Source organism: Cynoglossus semilaevis, chromosome 5 (assembly GCF_000523025.1).
Source record: "Cynoglossus semilaevis isolate Cse_v1.0 chromosome 5, Cse_v1.0, whole genome shotgun sequence".
Lineage (NCBI taxonomy): Eukaryota > Metazoa > Chordata > Actinopteri > Pleuronectiformes > Cynoglossidae > Cynoglossus > Cynoglossus semilaevis.
The window spans coordinates 2,907,253-2,924,765 of record NC_024311.1 but is presented as its reverse complement, the minus strand read 5'-3'; the positions used below and the strand labels follow the sequence as shown (position 1 = coordinate 2,924,765).

At 38.4% G+C, this 17,513-nt stretch overlaps 1 protein-coding gene across 6 annotated transcripts in view; it reads right to left on the bottom strand.

Annotated features, from left to right (window-relative positions):
- Nucleotides 1-17,513, bottom strand: part of LOC103378652 (protein diaphanous homolog 3) — a 175,741-nt gene that overhangs the window by 118,735 nt on the left and 39,493 nt on the right. For 4 of the 6 annotated variants that reach the window (XM_025055501.1, XM_025055500.1, XM_025055496.1 and 1 more), the window contains 6 exons: nt 16,364-16,372; nt 9,495-9,590; nt 7,517-7,611; nt 6,625-6,726; nt 5,125-5,364; nt 3,356-3,485 (listed from right to left, as the gene is read on the bottom strand). In XM_025055501.1, the coding sequence (XP_024911269.1) occupies nt 3,356-3,485; nt 5,125-5,364; nt 6,625-6,726; nt 7,517-7,611; nt 9,495-9,590; nt 16,364-16,372 (672 nt within the window). The remainder of the gene's footprint in view (nt 1-3,355; nt 3,486-5,124; nt 5,365-6,624; nt 6,727-7,516; nt 7,612-9,494; nt 9,591-16,363; nt 16,373-17,513) is intronic. The other 2 variants (XM_017032721.2, XM_025055498.1) reach the window with 1 other exon arrangement.

Below are 17,513 nucleotides of genomic sequence, written 5' to 3'. Positions count from 1 at the left end.
ACGGTCTTCTGTTACTTCAACCTGCGGTGCCATAAATGAAACTAAATGTAGTGCTGATGTGAGCGTGCTAGCGCTCACATAAACAGCACCTCTGCACACAGCTCACTTATAGGTCACCCCTTCAAGTATTTCATGTAAATAGCGAGACTAAAAGTCAGATACGTATTTGGAATTCGAAGGTCTGACTTAGCTCAGGCTTTCACAGGAAATAAAATAAAAGCCTGTTATAAAGAATATAAATATGTGCAATATTAACTTTGTTGATAAAAAATAATACAATTATGTTCACTATGTTCAGCCCTATCAACTGAAATGTACAAAATCAAATTAATTTAAAACAGCTGCAGAAGTTGGTGCTAGTAACAGTTTTTTTTCATGTGAAACATAAAACCCAGGTTGAGTATGTAAAAAAAAAAATAATAGAAGGTCACATAAAAGAAACTACAACCAACAACTATTTTGTATTTTAGGAATGAAGAACAAAAGGGAAACAAATAGGATATAAAAAACAAGGACCAGATAAATGACAGGTGGAAACAAAAGCTACACCATGCAAAACAAACAAAGACAAAAAAAAAAAACAATATTAAAGAGCAAATAAAAACAGCTGTTTCAAGCCAATAAAAGAAATAATAGATTCAATACTGAATAAAACACAAAGGAGCTGAAATGAGGTGACAGGTAGAATAAAACCCTGAGATGCTGCAGTTACACTTCCATCAGAGGTTGTCTGGCATTGAGAAACCAAGGCTATATTACACAGAGGCAAAAGACTGTAGCTTTTGCAAAAGCACAAATCATTATTGGTAACTCTGTGCAATCCTGCTTTCATGCTCAAGTAAGCTCTTTGATAAGCCTCTATGAATGTGCCGCAGCCTTTTAGTGTGTTTTCAGCTCCTCCCAAATGACTGTCAGCGCTGATGAAAAGTAAGCCACATAAAGAGTATGATTCACACAGAGGAAAAAAAGAAATATACGCATTTGAAGAGTGCACACAAAGATCAAAACACACAGTAGGACAAAGTTTAGCCTGAGCGCTATACGGACATGAATGGAGCGTAAGGAAGTTGTGGACCCAGAGTTGTGGTTACATGCTGACTCGACAGTCACTCAACAGGAGCAGGTTTTCAGGTGATGATGATTAAAGCTCTAACAAATCGTCTAAATCATCTTATCTAAATGATCAAGATACAGGTGTTATATTTTCATTCCCGAAGGTTGTATTTACTAACTCATGATTAAAGAGCACTAAAATCATTGCAGGAAAAACAAAATTAAAAAGAAAACTGGTTAGATTAATTCTGATCAGCATTTAACAAAAACAGAATTTCTACTTTTAGAGTTTTATACAACTACAGCAGCCTCTATTTACGTGGATCTGGCACGAACAAAATCTGCGCAGAATGCGACTCCGGTTCCTGCAGTACATATACCAGGCCTGTGTTAATCATGCTCTCAGATAGCTCTGTTGTCTGATGTTCTATTCATGTTGTAATGAAGAGGTTAACCGTTTACGGGCAGGGGAAGGGGAGTAAGGAGGCGTAATGAGAGTAAGAGTAAGGGTGGGGAGAAAAAGAAAATGAGAGAGACGCTAGAGGAGCTGGATTTAAAACATTAGTGGTAATAGTTAAATAGTATCAGCACGGTCGGAAGGCGCATGGTTTCCAAAGTTGTTGTTATGGTGTAGCACTGAGCAGGGTTACTGGGTTAAAAGGTGACAGAGAGACGGGGCTGACTGCATCGTCTCATTCTGCTCCGTTTACACTGAAACGAAGCGCCTGTTTTTTCAAACCTTTACACTCTGGGACTAGTACATGGTGACAAAGCAGTTCATCGCCAAAAGACGCCATCTTTGTTGAAACGCAAGGACAATATCAGGGATCCGGAGCTGTATCGTCGCTGTGTAAACAGGGCCTTTTTAAAAAAAGTTCCTAGATTATTTACTTAATGACATGGTTGCAGGTAAAACCATCTGTGATCTATTCACTTTTGAGACTTTGAAGAACTAGGTGTCTATGTGGTTTGAAACTGTAATGTTGAATCAAAAATGACTTGCACAGACTAGTGCTTTGCAGTTAAGTGTTCATCTAGCAAATTAATGACTGGATCAATGTTAAAATTTTAATTATCCTTAACACAGTGCACACTTTAACCCTGCTGGTGACTAAATATCTTTTTCTTCCACTGTGTTCAGGGTGAATGATTTTCAGTGTCTGAACCACAAAGACCAGAAGGTCACTTTGCATGAGCTCCTGTAAAATGATTTCATTAGATAAGTGACCTAAACTTTATCGGCTTCAATCGACACATCGCTAAACGTGATTAAGTTTGTGATATAGGCGGTTGATACTGTCAAGGAAAAACCAAGGGGTTCATTATTATTAATATTTTTTCATGAGGTTCACCTTTCCAATCATCCACCACTGCCTGTGACCCAACCATTACCGTTGTTTATGTCAGGCGATAACACTTAATGGCCGCCATCAAACAGGAGGCCAAAGCAGTCTTTCTCTAAAATATTATTCAGTTGATACTTTAAGCAAGTCCTGTGTTACCTAAAGAAAAGGTTGAAGAGAAGTTTCAGCACATAAGACTTTTCAAATGCAATACTTAGGAAAGCAAACAGTTGAAATGTAACTGTGTCTTGTAACATCTTTTGTTTGCTCAAAGAGCAGTCACCTATTGATTACTATTTTATTATTGGTGAGACTCACCAGCAGAACCCAGCTGGTAATTATTGCCACGGGTGTTGATTTGACAGGCTCCAAATACAACTCCCCGAACATCGGGAAATGTAGAAACTGAAGTTGACAACAGCAGGAAATGAAAATAACAGGAAAAATCACGCTGTGCCATGGGTGAGAGAGTAGGAGGTAGAAGCAGTGTGAAAATTATCAAGTAGCAGTGTGCATAGTGATCTCGTCATGCTTCGATCTTAGAAAAGACTTCCTTAAAGGATGGGGAGAGATGCAGGGGGCAGGCAATTCACAATCAGGTCAGTCTTTTGTGTAATATGTGACTCGATGGGTTGAGGATGTGACCTTTCAAGAGTATTGTATTATTTATTAGTAGTTATTTGATATGTGACTCGATGGGTTGAGGATGTGGCCTTTCAAGAATATTTTTCTTTCTATTTAGAGCATTGTTTGTTATTTACTTATTCTACTGAGCTAATTGTGCAAGAAAAGTTTGATGAGTGCAAACATGTTGTAAAATGTTTATTGATAACAGCTAATGGTTTAATTGTACAACAAACTGCTCATTCACAGAGAGACACACAGCGCATCGAGTCTTTGAGGGTTTTAGCAGATAGTATATAAAGCGTGTTGATATAACTGATAATAATAACTCTTACCTCTGCTGGCTCTCTCCACATGCCCAAAGTCATCAGCAAATTTGATGACATCTGGAAACTCCACCTCACACACTTGTGCCAGAAAGTGCAGTAACGTGGTCTTCTGGTCTGCTGACTTTGTGTCCTTGAGCTGTATAAAAAATACACAAAAAAAAAAATCATTGGGGCATGGACAACAAGAGCAACATTCTATGACAGTGAAACGTTTAGCTCAGTTTTAAGGTGAGTTTAAGGTGCTACAATCAAGTCATCATAGATGATTTTTTTTTTTTTTTTCGAAAAAAGATTCCTTTTAAGGTGCTACAATCATATCATCATATGGTGTCCAAACCTGTAGTGTCAAGCACTCTGATTGGTTGTTAGAAGTGCTGTATAACACACCATTCACCATGTCTATGAAGATTCTCACATAAGTGATTTTATTCTACAGTTTAGAAGTAGGTCTCTGGTTCAGTTACCTAAGCTGATTTTTTTTTTTATCTGATGATCTCATATACTCATTAATTTTGAAGCAACCATTTCCACCGGTTCCCAGTCTAATTTTAAGACATCTGTCAGTATCCCCTCCTGTGGAGAGCACTGCTCTCTATCTCTGTAGGTGATCTATTGGTAGACAGCAGTGTTCCTCAGTCCTGCTGGGTTTAATCATGTTTGCATTATTTTCTCTAATCAAACATAGCCATGTCATATTTCTATTCTGTTTTCCTCTTCCATCAAAGCTCAAAGTGTTCGCACAGAAAAGGTCCCCCCCTTGAATTTAGATGGATGGTAATCACAGCTGACAATGTAAACATTTTGCTTTTTTCCAACTGGGTTGGGGTGCAATTTTCCTGTGCTGTGGAGTGTGCCATGGAATTAAGCTGTCAAACTCCAGAGGAGACTTGAAGGCTGATGTCTTCCTCTATACTTCACATCCTGCCTCTGACATGGACTCGCAAGTTGTTTTTTCACTGTATACAATTACGCTGATAAAGAAGGACACACTGCAGTCCGACCGCTACAGCAGCCGGACCAATGTGCCAAAACAACGGTTATTTCTTTCAGTAGATGTTCAAACAACAAAAACATTAATTGTTTGAGAGTAATGTTATTTTGAAGAGCATTCATGTTTACGTATTTATGTGTGAAAAGGCAATTTGTCCACGTTCTTACAACGCTTTTTAAATGAACGTTAGCACGTAAGTCCAACAGGGCGTTGAGCTGGCAGTGATGAATGTCCTCAGCTGTTGTTACTGTGGAAACAGCAGAGAATGTGATGGAACCACTGGATGAGTCTTCTTCCTACACTCTCTCTGTCAGCACTGCTATCAGACAAAGTCAAAAGGCTGGATAAAATCCAGGGCTATAGGTGTTGGTTATGTAAAACCTGGAGGAATCCAGGTGGGTGAGAACCCCAGTAATTTATTTGGGGACAATGGCAATAAAAAAAAAAAAAAAAAACTTTAGATTTGGCTCTGAATAACATCTAAAAATTATGGGAATTGCTCAACCAATAATCTACACCTAAAACCAATACGTATTTTGTCTGTGAGTGTACATGGAGGAAACTCACAAAAACTTTGGAAGAACATATACCTTCATTCATTGCCGGGGCTTAAAATGGTTATCTGTTTGCACACACAGCTGAGTGTAAAAAATGTGATTAAAAAAATACTCTACTTCTTTTTACCCCAACCCTCATCTCATACCGGACTGCACTCCATTGATAATGAAATTCTTAATGCCGTTTCCTAACAGTTCATATTAAAGCTAACATGTCAGACTCAAACCTTGCAAAGGGAGCTGAGGTCGAAGCCAAAAGATTGAGCATTTCTGGAGCCTGCATTCATGTAATTCCCTAGAAGCAGCACCAGCTCCAGCAGGCGCCCGAAGGAGTGGCTGTTCCTGACTTCATCACAGGCGGCGTTCACAGCGAGGATGTCTGGACGAATGTTGTTTATCTGCTCCTCAAACTGTAATCTAAAGAGAATATGGCCAAGGCGAGGATGTAGCCTTTTCACACTGCTCATCTAGAATTAGGCCAGATGAACGAAAAGGGACAAAATGAGACAGAAAGGGGGAAAGAACAGTATTAAAAGCAGAATACTAGGAGGACTGAGGAAGCAAAATCAAACAGTTTTGTCAAACTTAAATAAAATGCAGCTGTACATTTGCAAACTCATTCAGCCAATTTCATTTAAAAAATAAATTTATGCATCCAGTGTACTGAAAGGGGTTGCTAGGAAGGAGTAATAGATGCTGGCAGTGATTCGATTTGGGACCCAGGTCTGGTAAGGTAATTGTAGTGTCGGTGTCCATATAGGACCACGCAGCAGAGGGGGTGGAATATACAATAGGCTGCCTTGAATTACCACTCTCACATAATTAGAGAAAATTGAAAAATATTGCAGTGGGCCCTGGGCCTGGCCACAACAGTGAATGTGTATGGGTGGGCTGGAGTAGAGGGTGTGGGTAAGAACAATTTGTTTCACACAACAGATGCTAGGGTACTTTAATATCCTCTATCAAGGCTTTACTTACAGCTATCGTACTGTTATTGACATGTTTCAGTGAGTGAGTGAGTGTGCCGGTAATGGCTGTGTGCAAATATAAGAAGAATCTGGAAAGGAAGGGTGTGCATTTAGATAAAAATATGGCAGTTTTTTTTTTAATGCACACAATCCTATATGCATACGCACACACATACATATGCATATGTACGTATATAGCAGCAGGAGAGAACGTGTTCCTCATTTGTTAATGAATTATACCACAGGGTAGTCGAATCGTGTTCATACTGCATTTCCATTCCCAGATTATTGATCTTTCTATAGTACCTCACAATCTATTTGACAACCGTGTCGGTCAGCTTGTCAACCTTCAACTTACTTACTGGCCTGCACTCTGTGAGGCTGCTCTGACACAAGCCAGCGTCTGACCTGAAGTTGAAGCCTCAAATAAAACATGCTGGTAGTGGATATAGTATTTTAAGCTCCATGTTTCTGTACATAATACGCATACATATACATGCATACATACATATATATACGCATACATACATACACACATACATGCATACATACATATATATACACATACATACATATATATACATACATATAAATATATATGTATGTATATATACAGTATATGTATGTATATACATACATATATAAATTATATTAAATCTGCATATTGTTTACAACAAAGATGGCAGTGTTTGTGTGTGCACGTGTGTATGCGGTGGAGAGAGAGAGAGAGAGAAAGAGAGAGACACTATATTTACTCACCACAACTCCAAACTGCTCAGGCTCTGAGAGATTTGCATAGTCGTTCTTATACTTGGCCAAGGCATTGAGCTGCTGCTGCTCAGGTAGATGTTTTACAAGACTCTACAAAGAACCAGCAGTAGAACATGTGTAAGAAAACATGGTAGAAATTTAAAAAGAGCTTGGTGCAGTACTAAGAATTAACTAGTGTTGTCACTTGAGATGTTAATTCTGGCTGTTACCATATATTCATGGTCAAGGAAGAATCCATTTTCATTTTATTCTAATCTATTATTCCCATTGTTTCGGTTTGCAAAACATCTAGTTCAATCAAATGCTAACTCCTAGCCCCCTTGCAAAGTCTTCTTCTTCTTAGAGGGCCACAACACCTAGAAAGTTCAATATAAAGCAATATCTGTTAGGAGATCGGATGATAACATTTTTTTTCTGTCCAATCAGGAGGAAGTCGAGAGGATCTGTCATAAATAATGATACAAAACTGTCCAAAACCAGGTCTGAAAAGAATTTGCAGAGTAACCCATGAAAGATCCAAAGCTGTAATTGCTCCCATAGGGATTCAGATGAGACGACTGCGGAAAATCCAAAATTAAGGATGTGAATCCCTAAGTACTGTGTCTAAAGTTTGTACTTCAACTTTGAAACAGAGAGGAGACCTTGAGGAAATCTATGGACGTTCCTTAATTTCAATAATTAAACGGTATGATATACAAAGTAAACTACAGTTTAGATTTATTCAGACAATGTTACAACGCACAAACACCTGCAGAAACAAATGTGACACCTTGAGACAGTCAATGTCATTTCGACCGAGAAACAAAACAATGCAAGGGTAAATTGGACACGAGGAGCCAAAATACAACTTATTACAGATTATTTCATTAACAATACATACCTGAATCATAGAGTCGGTGAGGTGTTCCTCATCTACCTCCACAATTACACGGCGGATTTCCTCATAAGGCATTCGGTAAGAACCCAGAAAGATGGCTGCACAAGAACAAACCAAACAGACAAATATGTGGTCAGTATTTCATAATCCATGCTCCACAATGCCCATACACATATTAAATCTGTGCATTATACAGAACAGTTCATTCAATGAAAACAGTGCAGGAAGATTGGTCTGGGATTAAAAAAAAAAAGCAAGAGAAAATTAACGTCAAATTGTATTCTCTTTACAAAATCAGAAAATATACATCCAAAATGTATTAATGCCTTAATCATCACTGTCAGGTCAGTTTGAAAATGAGTGTGATTATGTTTTATTTTAAATGAAGTGAAAATGATAAATGTATAATGACAAGGCTTGACTGACAGCTGGATTATCCACCGAATAGCTAGCGAATGTGTCACAAATGTCAACGAAAGTAAATCCTCTTCATGAAAATGACAAGTACAAATCTGGATTTTTACATGGGATCTCAAGGACATACTAAATTAATTTAAGCACCTATATGAAGATGAGGTGTCTGCAGGGTGAACGAACGCAAAACAATTTTATTCTCTATTGTGTCACAAAAAATAATGCATTTTCCTGCACTTTTTTTTTCCACTCTGTGACTTGTCACTGTTGCTGGGCTGATTAGTCTCTCAGACTATACATACTGTACATGAGACAAATGTCAGAGTCCCTGTCATAGAAGCAACAGCAGCTGTGATAGAATGAGGTTTCTTTGTAGGGAGATTGAACAGATTTCTAAAGATCAGGGGTTTAAATGACCAGAGTAATTAATACACTACTGAGGGTCACTGATTCACCAAAATAAATTAGGAAGGAAATTTAGTGGACCTAGTATTTAACTGTGATGACAACCATAATAAAAAAAAAATAATAACAATATGCACTGCAGGGCAACTCAATATAATGAACGGAACTGTCCTTGGTAGGGATGAGAATCCCGAGCTACCTCCAAAGTCAATTAAGAGGCCAATGAATATGATTATGAAATTATTATAAAACAATTATGTTTTTGATAAAACTACTGTGCCAATACATAAATCAATACGAATGTGGCATTGCATTACATTACGTAATAAGCTAATTATTTGTAGGATTGACTCATATCTAGGTCCCAACTACGCCACTGTTATACTTCTGAAAGACAAAGGCTCCTGCCCTGTTATAATCATTCAAATTTTGATTTTTTTTACCCATGTAATGAAATTAAAAATATTATTTTTATTTTGCAATAGTTGCTTACTCGTAACTTGGAAAACTCATATTTCGGGGAGCTCGTATCTAGGCGTTCCACTGTATAATTGTTTGGGTTTGTGTGCCCATGTGACAGAGGATAAACATTTAGAGACCTCATGTATTCCTAGAAATGAAATCATTTAATAGGTACAAAATGGTTGGATCCCGACTGTGTGTAAGTACGTAGAAGTGTTAGAGATGAAGAAAAACAACTTGGTGTGATTACATTTAGAAGCATTTTCCTTCCCTTTACCTTCTTAATGGCTGCTAAATGTTAATAATTAGCTCAGACAGCATGTGTGAAGCATGAGTCACGGGGAGCAGAAATGAAATGCAGAGAAATTGTCTTTCTTTGGCACCAAGAAAAGCTGTCACTTTAACATAACACAACATGAATCCATGGATCTTTCGTTCTCTTTCTTTCACACTTCTCTGACAATTCTAAAATCATCATCTCTCTCCACAGAAATCCCAAACCGACGCTCCTCTTTTCCCTATTGCGTCGTCAAACCACTCGACCCTAACAGTCTAATATGTGTACATAACAAAGTAATACATGCTTTAATGAAAAAGTTGGTAAAATGTATAGTGGAATAAAGATGAGGTTGATTCCCATTTCTATAATATTTTCTTTCCCTCTCGCAAAAAGAACACAAAAGGGAAAACAAATACTTACACAGGTTCTGTGCCATCTTCGGATCAAGCACCTTGAGCTCCTTAATTCTCTTTTTTATGGCTTTCTTATCCTCCAGATCCTCCTCTTGTTTCTTGGCTGATTAGGAACAGAGACAAAGCATAATTTTTTCAACATACCAAAACAAAGTTTTATAAACAAAAGTTTAAAGGTGAAAAGAGGCTAAAGTCAAATAAAAAAAGGAAAAAAAAATTCAATTAATGTATTAAATAAAATAACAGTTATAATTATCTTTAAAAACATCAGAAGTGTCAAAAGATGTCAAAACCCGAGGACCTCGTGTATTTAATTAAATACTTCAATAGGATAAATAATAAGAATAGGTTAATTCACTGTCAGTGCTCCATTTCTTGTTTTTCTTGTTCTTGACTTTGAGGACTGTTTGGGTTTAACACAGAAGCGCCGCCAATTTATATTCTTCATTTGTCAGCACTAAAGCTAAACTTTTATGCCTTTCTCAAACTTGAATGTTATGTGATTTAAATGTTGTAATCCCGCGCTTGCACACACACACAAACACACACACAACACTGACTTAAGTGCTATCAGTTAAATCAGATAATGAGATGCCCCCTTCTCGCCCCCGTTTTTTTTTCCCCCTCACTACACTTCACACATCCATCCTTAAGAGAAATCAGCTCATTATGAATCATCTGATTAAAATGTTGCTCACAGGGTCTAAGGTCACTGGTTAATCAATCGTGTGCAGTGGTAAATCTTGCGCTTATCAGATGCCACTATCACCTGTGGAGATTGAGGAGACATTGCACAGAACCACGGGGAGTCTGCTCACGATCGCATAAACAGCACAGGATTGAAGCAGCCGTTGCTGCCTTCAGATGGATTTTCTGGTACCAGCCGAATGAATTGCCACTTAAACCAACTCCCGGTAATGTCTTGACTTGCTTATAGGAGAAGTACGTAAGACGATTTTAACCATCTGTTTAAAACACCCAACGTGTGTATCGTCTTTCTTCCCCCATGGGGGCTGCAATGGCCGTCCTTAGTTAATGAGTTCAATTACAACAATCATACAGAGAAAACTGATTCGACACTGCTTATAAGAAACACACTTTGGGGAAGACCTGTCTTGGGGTTTATTTCAGCAGGGCTACCAGAGGAGGAGGCGTGGCGCCCCTCCACTATTTGAGTCTGTACAGCTGCACATCACCAGGTGGGCTGTCAACAAACTTTAATTATATCAATTTTATGCATAAAGCACAAACATTTTAACTTTCAACGTTTACACCCCAAATGATCTCTAAAATTGCGATCTTTAAAGCTTTACTCAGGGATTTAGAACACACAATGTATAATCTCCTCAAAGGCTAAGCTGGTCTAATCCTGCTCCACCTTCACTACTCCATATTTGCATATAGCATACATTAAGAATACAGTCAGATTATGCCTCACTGTTGGAAGACCTCTTCTCAGATGAAACCCATCAGTTCACTCAATGCCAAAAGGCTCATGGGGGAAAAAAAAAAAAAAAAAAAACTTTAAACAAAGGACCTGATTCAGAAGTTGGTGTCACTGATTTTCAAAATGGAAGACAACACATACTCTGGAATGACACATTTAAAGTAGGGATGGCTAAAATCAAATTTCTCACGTGCGATACTACTTTAACTTTAGGTATCGGCCGATCCTGATATCTTTCCGATACCTACTTTTCCCATACAGCACGCCACAGGTGTGATCGAGTCATCCATACCTTAAAGGCAGCAGTGGATTAACAGCTCAGAAAGATAGGATTTGAAAATTGATTATTTTCTTTATAGATTTAACTGCTACGAGTGAGTGATATCCACATTTTAAATTCATAGCTCGTCAGCTGCTGAAGACAGCTGGAAGCATTAACTATATTCTTAAGATGTCATAGGTTTTCACTGGCATATATACTGAATAAAGTGAACATTTGGTCAAATGCCAAAAAAAACTTCCTTTTCTCTGTTCTTGTCTCATCACCAGTTTGACTGAGGCACAATGCTAATAACAAATGATCACATTTAAAGAAAACATTAAGTTATTATTGCCCTAACTGCTTTTGTTCTAATTCTGCTACAGCAACAGCCACTTATAAAAAAAAGGTGTAAAACTGTACACTGCTTGTACACATAATACCCAAAGAGTGTACAGTGGTTCCCACCAGGCAGTATGAGTGAATTCTGACATCAAAGTACTGAAGGGAATAGTGGTGCAGATGAGCATGAGTGATGCTTTGCATGACAGGAAGACCTCAGAGAGAAGCCATATTGACACACAGCAGCAGACAAGTGCACACATATTCCTGCAGACCAATTCATCATGATGCAGTTGTTAAGAGAAAAAAAAGATCAATTTCACTTACATGCAAAAAAAACCACATCATTTAGACAGTAAATAAACAAAATGTTTAACATGTTATTAAGCAAAAAAAGTAAAAAAAAAACAAGGTTCAAAGAGCCGAATCATAGCGGGTGTGTCATCGCTCATCATTTTGTCAAATAAAAATGTTGTCAGTGTTGTATTCCTCGAAGGGATGTGACACAATTTTTTTTGACACGGCTTCATATTTTTTTGTGGCCCGTTACAGTGATGCGATCGTCCCCCGCTGAGAAATCTGATACGCGAACACACAGTGAGGGGGGGGGGGGAGTTGAAAGGGCAACGTGATACGCGAACACACAGTGAGGGGGGGAAAGTTGAAAGGGCAGCAGTCTTCAAAGGGTAATTACATCAACGTGTTGTTTCCAGCGGCCAATCAGAGCAGTCGTGCAGGTAAAATTTAAATCACGGCCATTAATGGAGTTTTTGTAACAGGGATCAATTTAGGTCGCATGCAATTCAGTAAGCAAACACCATGCCCATACATTTATATCACACGCACACCAGCGCAATTTGCCTGAAGCAAAATCCTCTACGAGACATCTGATACACAAGAGGGGGCCTGTCTGGAGCGAGTGGAAATATTTCAGCAATTCGACACATCTGTCAAGTCTAAAGTGAAAAGTGGGGATGTGAACAGTCAAACCAGCCGTGTGGTTTGACTGTTGACTCGCTGCATGGTTCTGATCCGGCTAAGTCCTGAGCTTGAATCAGCCTGACAGAAACCACAAGAGACATCAGTACATTTCCAGTTGCTACATGGAATATCCACCGCCGCCTCCACTGTGCTCTCTGCTCAATCAATGCACATACACACACAATTGTGCTCTGCTGACATGCCGGCTCTACTGGTTTGTTTGGCACTTTCTGTTCCCCTGATCAAGAATTGTGGATGTGTGAGTTCCAATCAGAAAGGGGAGAAAGAGAAGGAGAGGAGGAGAGAGAGAGATTAAGAGAGAGAGGGGGTCGGGGGTGAGTAAGGGAGGTGTGGTGATCAGAGTAATGAAGTGAGGTGCTGTTTTGAGAGTGAGCTAATCAAAGTGAACCATGCAGGGCCACCTCTCCCTCTGATCCAGACTCGATGACCCAAAGCCATAATTAGTCTAAGACTTCCATTTGGATAGCAGCAAATTAATAGACTTCATTAGGTTTTTCTCTGCTGTGTCCCTGCTACCAATGATTATTTTAAAATACAAACCCCGCAAAATTGTTCCTGACTGGCCATTAGCTCACTTTTCTTTCTCTTCCTCTGTGGCATATGCAAAGTAAACACATATTTAAAGCATGGATTTGAGAATTTATGGTGAAATGTAATGTTGTTATGTAGATCCATGTGTTAATCAGTGTGTAATGGCTGGTCGGGTTGATGTGTTCTAATACCTTAATTCTCAATAGAGTACTGCCCTCTAGAGGCTCACCAAAGTCCTTTAAGGATGCATGCCTTGTACGTGCTTTTTTGAGAACACCAAAGTCCTTTAAGGATGCATGCCTTATACGTGCTTTTTTGAGAATGTGCATTTTCTTTTCACTCTGTCATCAGACTGATAACACTGTGCATTTTCATTTCTGTCACTGCTTGAGGAAATCTGTTTAATCAGAAAAATGGTTGAGCCTACACAAACATTTCTTCAGTCATTCGATGGAATGATGACATCGTACACATTTATTTCTTGAAGTCATCTGCAATTCTTCCCATTGTTTTCCCTTCCTGTGCTGCTGATGCAGATGCGCGCAGACTCTCACTTTTTTTTACCATTTCCCTTGCCCTACATATGCAAAGTTAGATGCGTGGATGAAAAATCACTGCAGAAGAATAAAGTTGTGAGTGCAAATATGTTTTTAACGCGCAAGCCCATTACTACTCTGATATGAGAACATAAAAACACAAATTGGGAATAAATTGAGGTGCTGATCCTTGAGAAAACCCAGCCAGAAAGAAGTGGGAAAAGAAAAGAGACGGGAAAAAACAATGGCAGGAAGAAGTTAACGATGCGCGAAAAAAACCACGGACCACAACAAAATCGTTTGGAGCACGTGCTCTGAACATGTGATTTTAACATGTAAAAGCCTGAAAGATCATCGGTAGGTCCGGATGGTGTTGCCCCGCTTTGAAATCTTTTTGCATTTTATATATAAAGAAAGAGAGAGTGAGAGCTTCCCTTTTATTGTGAAGAACACTCTATGAGAAGAGCCTTTAATGATCATGCATTTGATGAGATGTTCCACATTGGAACAAAATTTCTGCAGCCAGATGAAAAGTCATTATAGAGCTAATGGTGTTCTCCGAAATGTCACAGCAAATGCGTAAGGAGAGGGTGGGTGGGCAGAGGTACAAAACAAGCTGGGACTGTGTGTGTCTCAGAGAGAGAGAGAGAGAAAGAGAGTACACACGAAAAAGGAGAGGAGGTCCATTGTTTGTGAAGTGATGTATCTCAGCTGCAACTAGTAGATAGTGTGGGAAGAAAAATGAAAAACAAAAAGAGGAAAACAAAGAGTAAGTAATAATATTTTTTCAGCACTAGCATTTTTTTATCCTTACCAAAACTCAAATTCATAAATTACACACCTGGAGAACATCATTTAAGAATCATTTAAAATACCTATTGTTTTACTGGTCTCCAATTTGTCTGTTGTAAAATTTTGAAAAAGGGTGCAATATAAGGGTAAAGCAAATGTACACAGCACTAAACCTGGCACTGTATGTTATAGTGTAGATTGACTGCACTCTATTTGGTTTCTTCATCCCCACATCCATAAGCCATCATCATCATCATTTTTCTACAATTCCTCTTATACATCTGAAACTAACCATTCATTGCCTCTTCCCTGTTATTGTAATATTAAAACCTGATTTTTTTTTTTTTTTTGGAGAACATTGACAGTGACAAAAAAGTACTCCTGTTGAAAAGAGATGCAGCCCACCCTGCATATAAAAGGCTGATTAACTATTACAGCACGCTAATAATAAGTGGGCTCCGCTTTAAAAGCATGAGTTTTAAAGGTCATTATTGTTTCATATGTCAACAGCTTTTGTTTGGCAGGGTTTTTACCTGGGAACAGAGAAGTCCTTCTTTTTTTATCATCTGGACACATAAAACACTGCATGACCTGCGCGGGCTTAACCCCTCCCACACATAACCACCATTTCTATCAAGTGCCACACTCCTCGCCCTCGCCTGTGCAGGCGAACAAAAACCCACACAGAATCACATCCTTTCTTCCCAGGCCATTTCATAACAGAGAAATAGGTCGTCTCATTATCTCCATCAGAGGAGGGGGACAGATTGTCTCCATCCATATTTCTCTGGGTAAGAGGCTGCATTGATCTAAAAAAGCCACATGTGCACTTAAAACACCGTGTTAGCACTGTGGTATGACTCCTTTAAAGGGGATATACAGCACATGGCAGATTGTCAGAGTTTTGGTACACACATATTTGGTTCTCTGCAGTATCCCCCTACTGCTTAAGTGCCAGTTTCAGCAAGTGAGTAAATGTTTAATAATGTGCCAAAACCTAAAATTTTCTCAGAATGAGCTGTTCTGATTTCCCCTACTACAATTTTGGTGTAATCGCATAATAACTGTGTTCCCATAGCTTCTTTAAAATAATGACACTCCCCACTGATAAAAATCTGTAAATAACAAGATCTGAACATTAAGGTCACCGCACAGTCGCTTTAAAACACAAAGCAGTGATAAAACAGCAAAAAAAAAAAAAAAACCAAAAAAACAAATGGAAACATCACACCACAGACTACGTCACATCAAAAAAAATGTCAAATCAAAAAACAAACCATGCTCTGATCATTAAAAGAAAAAAGTGCAATTTTTGGTTGAATGAATAAGAAATAAAGCTTTGAACTACAGTAGAAAGTGCTGCACAGTCTCATATCAACATCTAATATTCCAGTTGAAGTTCAGAGCCTGCGGGATTAAAGGTCCCCCGCATTTGAAAAATTGCAGTGAGCAGAAGTGATCACACTGCAGAAGGGAAAAAAATAAAGTCAGACATGAGGTAAATCAATGTGCTCTGTGGTCAGGATCTACACTGAGGTCCTGGTCAAAGTTGGTGTTGAAACTTAGGCTCATTTTTCTATAAAAACCCTATATTTTTAAAGACCTGCACATTTCCCAGCCAACTTGAAGCATTTGAAACCATTTAATTGATGAAATTAAAAGCATATATTCAAATGCAGTTTTGAGCTACATTTTAAAGTGGAGCAGGGTTGCAATCTTTGGCCTGTATACACCTTCTGCAGTTTAATTCTGTTGAGAAAAGCTTCTCTAAATCTGCTTTAAATACTGCAAAGCGGAAATGGCCTGTAAAAAAAAAAGACTATATATCTGCAAACGGACCCAGCCCATTAAGGCTGATTCTTTCACAAAGCAGACAAAACCATTTCTGAATTAACAGTGAGCACAAGTGAATGCAATGCTGCAAGCAATGAGGAAAAGTTCAGTGCAATAATAAAAAACAACCTTACCTTTCATTTCTGTTCCGGCATAAAACAAAATGCCACGCCACGCAGCCAAGCAGAAGTTGCAGTAAAAAGAAAAAATAAAAAAGCAAGAAGATAAAGGAGGGAGAGAAAAAAATAAATAAAACCAAAGAGAAAGACAAAAAAATATATATATATATTGTTAGTGTTGTTTGAAAAAGCATCGCTGCAGATAATTTATTTTCAGCACAGACACAAAATGAAGCACCGCAATGACAATAGGCCATGCAAAAGCATTAGAAAGACGGCTGATGGAGCACACTGTTGTTATGATGTCTGACAATGTATTGGGACTTTAAATCTCAGACTAACGCACTTGTCATATGCAGAACATTCTCAGTGCAGTGTGAGGTTGAAGTCATGGATTCCATAACTGTCAACAGTGGGGAAAAACTTTTTGTTGCCCCAAAATTGTAATAAGACAAATGTCATAGAGAAAGAACAGGCTTGAATTCCAAATGGAAACTGCAGCTGTCGGAATCCTGAACTCCCTCACAACTAAAGGTTAAAATCAAAATTTAAAAAATAAACACTTGTGTTTGAACCAACACAAGTCTTGGTTCAAATGACTCAAAAAAACTGCAGACTTTTTTTTTTTTTACTTTTACTGCTGCTGCTCCCTGTTGCTGTGATTGTGCACATCATTTACCTGATCAGCACCTGGACATTAAAAGAGAGCGAGATAACACTTGCGGTCTGTGGGCAGTAGTGGTAGTACTCTAATATCACACTCATTATGGCACCGAGAGTGGTTATTTCTCTCTTTTGTTACCTACCTTATTGCTATTGTGTAGTGAATTTCCCTAGTAATGGAGTGGTTTTTAGGTTTGGTTTTGTCATTTTTGTTGGAACTGCTCAAATTCTCTCCCCCACCTGTCTATCAACATTTTGAGGGTTTTTTTTTTTTTATTTTTTTATTTCATAATTAATAGCAAAACATAGTAGTCTGTACCCTGAGAAAGTTACCTTCACTTTCAATTATCCTCTGAACAAAGCTGGACGGCTTTTCAGACATAAACGAACACCTGGAAATGAGATTTCTAAAGAATTTGTCACATGCTTTTAAACATGACTTTGTTAACTTTTTTGACAACAATCTGAAGAGCACAAATTAGAATTTTTTAAATCAGAGGCA